The sequence below is a fragment of the Ciconia boyciana genome, chromosome 17 (assembly GCF_034638445.1).
Source record: "Ciconia boyciana chromosome 17, ASM3463844v1, whole genome shotgun sequence".
NCBI lineage: Eukaryota > Metazoa > Chordata > Aves > Ciconiiformes > Ciconiidae > Ciconia > Ciconia boyciana.
In genome coordinates this window covers 7,386,044-7,395,588 of record NC_132950.1, presented here as the reverse complement: position 1 = coordinate 7,395,588, position 9,545 = coordinate 7,386,044, and the positions used below count along the sequence as shown (strand labels likewise).

Sequence of the window (9,545 nt, the reverse complement as noted above, 5' to 3'; positions counted from 1 at the left end):
TCTTGGAGTGAGGGGCCCAAAACCGAACACAGCATTCGAGGTGCGGCCTCACCAGTGCCGAGTACAGGGGCACGGTCACTGCCCTACTCCTGCTGGCCACGCTATTTCTGACACAAGCCAGGATGCCATTGGCTTTCTTGGCCACCTGGGCACATTGCTGGCTCATATTCAGGCAGCTGTCAACCAACACCCCCAGGTCCTCCTCTGCTGGGCAGCTTTCCAGCCACTCTTCCCCAAGCCTGCAGCGTTGCATGGGGTTGTTGCGGCCCAAGTGCAGGACCTTGCACTGAGCCTTGTTGAACCCCACACAATTGGCCTCGGCCCACGGATCCAGCCTGCGCAGGGCCCTCTGCAGAGCCCTCCTCCCCTCCAGCAGATCGACACTCCCGCAACACTCCCTTTAGACCCCCCAGCACCACGAGCAGCCCCGGGGCGGCCGTGGTAGCACCTACAGCGTGGAAGGGGGCCGTGCCCTGCACCCAGGAGTGGCTGCCCCTTGTCCTGGAGCGTGGACAGGGACAGCGGTGGCAGTGCCACCCCCAGGCCACGCCACGTGGCCATGCTGCCATCTAGCGACACCGAGACCGGCTCACGGAGGGGGTCGGGGGGGGGTCAGCCCCCCCTGCGCCCAGCGTCCTGCACCGCGGGGGCAGCGATGGGGCAGGACCCCCACGCAGGACCCAGCACCCAGCCGTGTGGCGGTGCCCACAGAGCCGGCCTCCCCCTGCCGCCGTGCTGATATTAGGGGGCGCCTCCCCCGCCTCGTTCCCGGCCCCCCCCCCCCCCCCGTGTCTTCCCGTGGGCTGTCCGTGGGTGCTGGCTGCGCACACCCAGCCAGCGGCTGTCCCGGCCAGTTTGGTACCAATTTTTCCTGCGGCACGGTGGTTTTCCCGGCATCCCCACCGCGCCAGGTACCGCAACCCCCCGGGACAGCCACGCCGTGCTCGGGAGACGGGACACGGTACCCCGCACAGATGTGCAGGGCCCACGCCAGCTGTGCAACGCCTACCACTCACATACTGCGCCCACCCTCCTGTGCTGCCCGGTACGGGCACGCAGTGCCTTGCACGTGTGCAACACCCACGCGGGCAACGCCTGGCACGCTCGTGTGCAACGCCTTGCACACCTGCGTGCGACGCCACGCGTGTGCACACCCACCCGCTCTCCCCACGCCCGCTCCCGCGCCGGCGCGGGGAGGCGTGGTCTGAGGGGAGGCGTGGCCCACGGGGAGGCGTGGTCTGAGGGGAGGCGTGGCCGCCACCGCCCCGCCCGCGCCGCCGCGCGTCCCGCGCCGCCGGAGCTGGGCGGGATGGGCCCGGGCTGGCGGGCGCCGTCGGCGGCCCTGGTGGGCGGCAGCGTGGCGGTCTTCGGGGCTCTGCGGAGGGCGGCAGCGGCCCTACCCCAGCCCGCCGCCGTGCGGAGCCGGCCCGGCCGCGCCTGGCGCTGGCGGAACCTCCTCGTCTCTTTCGCACACTCCGTGCTGGCCGGGCTATGGGCCCTTTTCAGGTACCGGGCGCTGGGAGGGGGCGCGGGCACGGTGTGCACGCCCTGCGAATCGGGACCGGGTGCTCCGGGTACCCTGTGGGAGCACGACCCCGGGTGTTGCCCGCAGGGGAGGAGGCGTGGGTTCCCCGCGTCCCAGCACCCGGGCTGACCCCCTTCCTCCTCTCCTCACCCCCAGCCTCTGGCACTCCCCGGAGCTGCTCTCCGACATCCAGGACGGCTACAGCATCTCGGGGCACCTGCTGGTCTGCTTCTCCTCAGGTAAGGAGCCAGGCAGGGCAATGGCCGCGGTCACCCCGCACTCCCTCTTCAGCCTCGCCTGGCACGAGCCCCGGGCTCAGGGGCCGAGCGACTCTCCCCGTGCCTCCTGCCTTAATCATGAGCATGGAGCCCGCAGGCTGCCAGCCCCCGGGGCCCAGCCGTCTCCCCACGCTCAGCCGGGGCGGAGGCGTTTCCGACGCCTGGAGCACGGTCACGCCACCCTCCTCCTCCTCGCTGCTCCCCCTTACCGCAGCGGGTGACGGTGCACAGGCCAGACCCCCTCAACGCTCTCTCCCTCATCCCACAGGCTACTTCATCCACGACAGCCTCGACATCATCTTCAACCACCAGTCCCGCTCCTCCTGGGAGTACCTGGTGCACCATGCCATGGTGAGTACGGCCCCACGGAGGCAAAGGGCCAGCACGGGGGGGCTACCACACACACCAGGGCTCAGCCCATGCAGGTTTGATGTGCTACAGCAGGGCAAGCCGGAGCCCTTCCCTCCGCCTCGCCCTGGCTGCCAGGTAGGTTGTGCATCAACAAGGCGAGGGTGCCCGGCGGGGCAGGACACCTGCCAGCGTCGGCTCCGAGCGCCAGGAGCCAGACAGGCTGCCACACTGAGCAAGGGAAGAGCCAGAGGCTGGTCCCAGCTCCCCACGCAGGGAGGTGTAACTGGTCCTGGGGGAACTGGCTCTCCAGACTGGTTTTCCCTTGTCCCAGGTGCCTGGGGGGGCTGCTGGGATCTCTGGGTGGGGGGGAGCAGCACCCTGTACGCCCAAACCTTGGTGGGGAAGGACTTGCCTCCCCCAGAGCAAGGAGAGCTGACCCTGCTGTGTGTCGTCCCCCCGCTCCCAGGCCATCTCTGCCTTCGTCTCGCTCATCATCACGGGCCGTTTCCTGGTGGCAGCGATGCTGCTGCTACTGGTGGAGGTGAGCAACATCTTCCTGACCATCCGCATGCTGCTGAAGATGAGCAACGTGCCTTCCCCAGCGCTCTACGAGGCCAACAAGTACGTTAACCTGGTGATGTACTTCGCCTTCCGCCTGGCACCCCAGGCTTACCTCACCTGGTACTTCCTCCGCTACGTGGAGTTGCATGGCCAGGGTGCCTTCCTTACCACCAACCTCCTGCTGCTCGACGCCATGATCCTCATGTACTTCTCCCGCCTCCTCCGCTCCGATTTTTTCCCCTCCCTGCGCAAAGGCTCTGTGGGAAGAGACGTGGATGGTGAGAAGTTTCTGATAGACTGAGATGTGCGTGCTGAGGGGGACCCGGGCTCCGGCTCCTGGAGGTCTTGGCCTCTCCAAGCCTGCTCTGATGTGCCTTAGGGCTCGCTCCCTGGCCCCGGGCCCTGCCTTCGCCCGCTCTGCTGCCTAAAAGTGCTTCCCTGCTGGACCAGCCCAACAGCCTCGCCGAGCCACGGGGACGCCGCCGAAGCCAGGGGCACGGCCGATGGAAAAGCAGCCCAAGCCGGCTTCTGCGCAGGCAGCTGGAGGGCTGGGGGTGGCTGCGTTTTGCAGCTGATGGCCTGAGAGGGTTGCGAGGGAAGGGACAAGTCCTTCCCGTGGTGATGTTGGGCGTTATGTGCATTAAAATCGGTCTGTTTACTACTGCCGCAGCACACCTGGGCTGGCTTTTCTGTGGGGCAGAGCAGCATCGGGGGGAGGATGGGGGGAACAGGGCCATGGGAAAGGATGTGCCCCTGTTCCCAGAGGAGGGCTGGCAGTCCTCAGGGAGAGAGAGGGCACATTTCTGCAGCTTGTTCTGGGGATCCTCCAGGGATGCACTCAAGCCTGCTGGGTCCTACCAGCCCAGCTGCACCATGCTGAGCCTTCAATAGCAAGACCCCATCCCTCCCACAGATGGGTCCCTCCCCTCCTCCTCACTCATCTGCTCTTCCAGAGACCCAGGGCTGTGTGCAGGGAGCAGGGGAAGGGAGCCAGGAGAGGTACCGAGCCTTGCTGCAGTCCCTGACCGGCCTGGCAGCGAGGAGCCTGGCTGGCCTGCATGACTCACCCGACAGCCACGTGAAGTGGAGCTGGCATGGGAAAGCTGTGTGAGGCCGCGGGCTCTTCCTGGAAGACTGCTGTATGCTTGCATCCCCCCGGAGCGATCTTCACCAGCACAGCGCAGCTCCGGTCCCCTGCGAGCGTGCTGGGCCCTCTCCTGCAGCAGCAGGACCAGGCTGCCTCCAGCAGCCCCCCCCAGAGTGGTGGGAGGAGAGAGGGGGTTCAGCTCCCCGGGGGAGCAGGGCCAGAACTGGCCCAGCTGGTCCTGTGGAGCACCAGAGCATCAGGAAGGCAAATCCTGCTGACGTGACAGCTCCGGGATTGCACCAGACTGTCAGAAGGCAGTGGGGTTTAGAGGGACACCTGCCCAGCCCCTGCTCCAGGGCAGGATCCGTCCTACCAGCCCCACCGCCAGCCCAGGCAGAGACAGGCGCTGTGGTTGGAATAAGCAGGTGATTAAGTGGAAGCAGTGGGGGAATCACCCTCCCTCCAGAGAGCCAGGAAACACCCCACAGGGTCAGGATCCTGCCAGGGCTCCCCGGCGTGCACCGACACCGTGGCGGGCACAGGGGGTGCATGCTGGGAAGAGCCTGGCAGACAGAGTGGAGACGTGACTCTTGGGATGCTGCGTGGGCAGGGACCTACGCTAGCTTCAAATCGGCCGCCTTGCCCCCTCCTCGCTCAAAGTGGAGCTCAGCAGCCCCGTGCCGAGCTGCGGGGAGCCCCGGCAGGGCACGGCCTTACCCTCAGCAGCACATCCCAACAGCTACGCATCTTCCCAGCTGCAGCTTAAGCCCCATGGCCTCCGCACTGACTCCATCTGCAAATACCCCGCACAATCAAGCCCAAATCTTAAGTTTCCCCTCACCCCCATCACTGCACCTTTCCCTTCTTTGCACGGAGCAGACAGAGCTCTGTCCCAGCAGGTCACAGGCTCAGGGGGACCAGCCCACGCTCCCACCACCCTTCCAGCAGCATGGAAGGGTCAGGCATGACAAAGCTTCCCAAAGCAGGGAGCCCGGCTCCCCCGCCACTGCCCTCCTGGCTCCCAGCCGGAGCATCTCCCAGCAGCGCAGCGCTGCCCGGGCTGGGGCAGCTGTGGGTCAGGCTGGCTGCCAGCCTGGAGCGAGAAGCAAGCACAGGGAAGCAAAGAGCCAGACAGCAGCAGCCGCTGGGCTAAGTTGAGGCAGGGTCAGGACAGACTGCAAGTCATGCTGATGTGAAATCCCTCCCCAGCCTCCACACTGCAGCACGTACCTGCACGCAGCCCCCGCTGCTGCTGCTCATCCCCTTCCCGGGCTGCGCCCGGGCCAAGGGCAGGAGGTTGGGTTGGTGCCCTCAACCCTTGGGAACACCAGCCCCAAGCCCAGGAGGGAGCGGGGCTGTCCCAGGCCCTCGCACCACCATACTCCCAGCAGCAGGGCTGTGTCTCGGGCAGGGAAGGCTGCCTGTGGTTGAGCCTTACCTGGCCCCGCACAGCTTGCCAACAGCCCTTGCTCTCCAAGTTTCAAGCCCCTGACCTGGGCTTGGACAGGGCGAGGGGCGAGAGCCTGGGTTCCGTCCTGCTCCCAGGGTGCCAGCAGAACTCTGCACAGCACCCACGGATCAGGACAGAACGACATCCAGGGAAGCAGCAGTTTCTCGCTCCTTACAGCAGGGAGGGAGCATCTCCTGCCTCCCAGCCCAGCCGAGCATCCCATGGGGCCCAGGGAGAAGGGGGGGTGCTTCCAGGCAGCCCCCACTTCCAACCCTAGCTTTCAGAAGCAGCCTGACAGCAGCCACAGTCTGCCTGCACAAAGGCAAGCACGCAGGCTTTGCAATACTCAAGAGCCACCCTCGGTCCTCCCCAGCGGACACGTACAGCCGCTCCGCAGCCTGCCCCGGTGTCTCCACATCGCCCTTCCGCAGCAGGCAGCGTGCGGCGTACCCGGCAGATCCCGCTGCACTTCCCCAGCGCCTGGAGCTGTGAGCACCAGGTGAAGTCTCAAGCCGAGGGCCACGCAAGCCAGCACAGATCTTTACCCCACGGTCCCGAGAGCAGCGGCAATTGGGACAGCTCCCCCTTTCCATCCACCACCATCTCAAACCACCACCCCGGGACTCCGCCACCCTCTGCAAGAGGCTCGATGGAACTCGCTGTCCCACTCCCCAAGAGCTCAATTACCCCGGTCAATATTTGGTCACAGCTTTCGCCATCTCAGTCAAGTGTAAGTACATACTTAAGATCAAACACCCCTAAAGGCTTATCTGTACTTCACCTCCATTCCCCGCTCACCCAGCGCTCCACACTCTCGTGACTCTCCAAGTGCTCTGAAAAGCTGGTTTCATCTACAAATTTGAGGAAGCAAAAGACTGCCGAGGCAGCCACAGCAGCTAGTTTGGAAACAGCCCTGATGAGGGCCATGAGCCCTGTGGGGTTACAGGCAAGGTAACAGGAACAGTGTCAGGGAAACCAGGCTGCAATTCACACGCTGCAGCGCGGGGAGCGGGGATCACGTCAGAAAAAACACACACAAAGCCCCTGCGATGGCAGTAGCTTGAGGGCTTCGTCAAGTGAAGCTTGCAGTATAAGCAAATAGCTGATACACTCAGAAAATGGTGCAACACTCTGCTCATGCCAGATCTGAACCATAAACAGGTTTTTGTTGCGGTTACTACCTACCTCCTGGGCACTCATCAGCCTGTGGTACGCTCCAGAAGGAAGCTGTGTAGGACACCGAGAACACTGATCACAAACACATGCTAATTATACAGGGCGACAAAACGCAGGAGGACACCAGAGGTCTCGGGTAAACAGAGATATTTGAGATTTGGGGCAGTGTCACCTCATGTCTACCGACAGCCGAGAGAACAGGTCAGTGATCCAGGAGACCCCTGGGGTGGGACTCTCACGGAGCAGCCAGCTCTGCCCGCCTAGTACCACGCTACGGCAGGGGGGGACAGAGGGAAGAACCCTTTTACTGAAATGAAGCCCCAAAAATTTCCTGGGCGCTCTCTTTCGCATGGGCCATGCTGTCACAAAACACAAGAGCCCCTCAGTTGTGTCACAGGGTTTATTATTCTGTCTGTACAGTCCTCGGTAGATGCAGTTCAGATGATTCCAATCTGGAAAGGAGCAAAGCATGTTACAACAGATGTTACGGTGGCAGAAAGGCGGAGCCTCCACCACAGACATCACTGCCAGGGCTGCATCTCCCCGGGATTCCTGTCCTCTGAGGACAGGCTTCTTCCTCCCAGACCTGCCCAAGTGCCTTACCCAACCGCTTTAAACGCTTACTCCACCGTGACCCCTGTGCTACTCCACAGCCTCGTTCCCCTGCTCCAATACGTACCACCACTGCCTCCTGTCTACCTCAACCACATCGGGGACTAAACTGCCTGCTGCTTCCAGCCACCTGCCTGGCAGAAACCCCTCCTTCACCCAGGCCAGCAGCACTGGCCAAGAATGCCGTTAGGACAAACGCTGCGTCAACCCAGAAGCCACAGGGCAGTTTCTGCATCCTCCCCACTAGAACTGTGGAGCTCTTGTAGCCCTGTGGAGTGGAGCCCCTCCCTGGAGGAGTTGAACAGCAGCAATTCTCTCTCAGTAACTTTCCCCACCTAACCTCGCGATCCTCCAGGCAGAATTGCGTTTTGCTAGACAACATGGTCTTGCTTCTGAACATTCGGATCCTGTCTAACTACAAGGACACTCCACAGAAGTGCCACTGTGCCTTGAAGCACAAGTACCTCACCTGTACGCCAGGAAGAACAACCGGGCACAGGAGATACAAGACAACAGGAGCTGCAAAGTTTCAAAGATTTCTCACCTTGTTGGCTACATCCAGTGCATCGTAATCTGGAGCCAGTCGGACATAAGCCTTCTTCTCCCCATCAGGCCTAGAGAGGAACAGGAGGCATCAGTACAGAGGCACACAACTCCTCCCACCTGCTCCACGCTCCTGCTATAGCAGTGTGCATCAGTGGTTCCTTTGGAAACATCACTTTACTCAGTGGTAAAAAAACGTTCACATCATTTGCACAAGACTCCCTGGGTATTAGAGGAGCTCCCTGACGAAGCCGACCCTCTGGTCTGCCAACACTTCCCACTTCCACTAAGATGTGCTCAGTCACAAGTTGCATTTCTCAAAACTTTTAACACTGAAAACGCTACGTAGCTTAATCCCACACCTCCTGAGAGTACCCACAACTGCTGAAACTCACACGTGTTCCCATCTTCTGCTAAAAGCAACTCTGGGCTCTTGAAGCACCTCACACCCACCAGTGACCTATTCTCCTCCTCTTCTCACCTAATCAATGTGTTGACCTTGGCCACATCGATATCATACAGCTTCTTCACAGCCTGTTTGATCTGGTGCTTGTTTGCCTTGACATCGACGATGAAAACCAGAGTATTGTTATCCTCTATCTTCTTCATTGCCGACTCTGTGGTCAAAGGGAACTTGATAATGGCGTAATGATCCAGCCTGCAGGAGAGAGACCCTGCGGTTAACAGAAGGCTGGCAGATGCCGTCTCTGCACTTCAGGGGCTTTCAAATACCAAGGGTACCATCTAAGAAAGTTTGGGGTGCATCAGTTGCCAAAAAAGTTCTAATCACAAAGTCTCAGGCTTTGGTCGCTTGAAATCATCACCTGCACCCCAAACATCCCCCCCGCAGCGCTCTGCCACCAAGGGGTGGGTTCAGCTCCCGGGGCAGCACGCTGGCAAGGTGTCACCCTGGGGCCTGCAAGGGGCCACAGGCGTCCCCCGCTGTTCCCGCCCCACAAGCCCTGCAGCAGGGCAGAGCCCAACACCCCACACCTACTTGTTTCTCCGTGGGGCACTCTTCCGGGGGTACTTGGGCTGCCGCCGCAGTCGCAGGGTCTTGGGCCTGCGGAAGGTGGGCGATGTGCGGATCTTCTTCTTCTTGTGACTGTGGACCCCCTTCAGGACGGCCTTCTTGGCCTTCAGCGCTTTAGCCTTTGCCTCTGTCTTTGGAGGCACAGCTACGACGACAGCTCAGTCAGCACAACCAGCATCTGCAGGACCAGTACATGCCTCCCTGCCTGCCCTAACGGGCCATGGCTTCCCCTGCCACGCAACCCAACGAACAGGACCTCTCCAAGCGGTCCGTGCTCCCTCATCCAACCAAGACCAACCCCAAAACGCCCAACGGGGTTGAAATTTCCCCCTCCCCCCCAACAAACCAGTCTCCGACCGCACCAACAGACGGGGGCACTCATTCCCTCCCCAGCTCCCTCACCCCCCACAGACCCAAGAGTCCCAGCACCGAAATCGGGGCCCACTCTCCCTCAGATAACCGGGCTGGGCCCGCCGGTGCAGGCCTCTCCCGCCACCTCCACGTGCCCGCGCCCAGCGCCGGGCTGCAGCCCTCCCTCACCCCCCAACACCGCTCAGCCCGGTCCCCCCCGCGTACACCCGCACCTCGGGGGATGCCTCAGCACGACTCCCCCCCCACACCGCACACGCCCCGCCGCCCCAAGCCCTCACCCTCCTTCTTCGCCTTGGGCGCCATCTTGGCCAGGCGGAAGCCGAAAGGGGCCGCCCGCGCCGCACCGCACGGGCTTATAGCCCCAAATCTCGCGAGAGTTCCTCATCACTGCCCCAACTCTCGCGGCGCCGTGGAGCACGCCGGGAATGGTAGTACTCACTGTCTGTCTCCTCTGCGCATGCGCAAGTGCGTCCCCGCCCCGCGGGGCATCATGGGAGTTGTAGTCCTGTGCGCCGTCCCCCCCCCGCCGCCGCTCTGCCGACAGCGGGGGGCCGGGA

General features: G+C 62.6%; 2 protein-coding genes and 2 non-coding genes across 4 annotated transcripts; 1 reads left to right on the top strand and 3 right to left on the bottom strand.

The window, feature by feature from the left end:
• Positions 1-1,244: 1,244 nt before the first annotated feature.
• Positions 1,245-3,378, top strand: TLCD1 (TLC domain containing 1). The gene is made up of 4 exons (XM_072881919.1): positions 1,245-1,506; positions 1,682-1,764; positions 2,072-2,154; positions 2,621-3,378. Exons 1-4 carry the CDS (start codon positions 1,310-1,312, stop codon positions 3,014-3,016), a joined length of 759 nt encoding a protein of 252 aa, XP_072738020.1. The 5' UTR covers positions 1,245-1,309; the 3' UTR covers positions 3,017-3,378.
• Positions 3,379-6,814: 3,436 nt separating this feature from the next.
• Positions 6,815-9,353, bottom strand: RPL23A (ribosomal protein L23a). The gene is made up of 5 exons (XM_072882455.1): positions 9,267-9,353; positions 8,581-8,761; positions 8,065-8,241; positions 7,585-7,654; positions 6,815-6,880 (listed from the first exon to the last, which is right to left on the bottom strand). The coding sequence occupies exons 1-5, from the start codon at positions 9,289-9,291 to the stop codon at positions 6,866-6,868; spliced, it is 468 nt and encodes a 155-aa protein (XP_072738556.1). The 5' UTR covers positions 9,292-9,353; the 3' UTR covers positions 6,815-6,865.
• LOC140661083 (small nucleolar RNA SNORD42) lies at positions 7,730-7,797 on the bottom strand. Its single transcript, XR_012045601.1, has one exon. It is a non-coding gene; the product is annotated as a small nucleolar RNA SNORD42 (small nucleolar RNA).
• Positions 8,342-8,414, bottom strand: LOC140661072 (small nucleolar RNA Z17). The gene has a single exon (XR_012045589.1). It is a non-coding gene; the product is annotated as a small nucleolar RNA Z17 (small nucleolar RNA).
• Positions 9,354-9,545: the final 192 nt, after the last annotated feature.

What these genes read in the sequence shown, in the direction of transcription:
- TLCD1 (XM_072881919.1), top strand. Translation starts at nt 1,310, where the DNA reads ATGGGCCCGGGCTGGCGGGCGCCGTCGGCGGCCCTGGTGGGCGGCAGC. An exon ending in GGGCTATGGGCCCTTTTCAG is followed by an intron (nt 1,507 to 1,681) that starts GTACCGGGCGCT and finishes CCTCACCCCCAG; the next exon opens with CCTCTGGCACTCCCCGGAGC. An exon ending in ACCTGGTGCACCATGCCATG is followed by an intron (nt 2,155 to 2,620) that starts GTGAGTACGGCC and finishes CCCCGCTCCCAG; the next exon opens with GCCATCTCTGCCTTCGTCTC.
- RPL23A (XM_072882455.1), bottom strand. Translation starts at nt 9,291, where the DNA reads ATGGCGCCCAAGGCGAAGAAGGAGG. An exon ending in AGTGCCCCACGGAGAAACAA is followed by an intron (nt 8,242 to 8,580) that starts GTAGGTGTGGGG and finishes TCTCTCCTGCAG; the next exon opens with GCTGGATCATTACGCCATTA. An exon ending in AAGGTCAACACATTGATTAG is followed by an intron (nt 7,655 to 8,064) that starts GTGAGAAGAGGA and finishes GTTCCTCTCTAG; the next exon opens with GCCTGATGGGGAGAAGAAGG.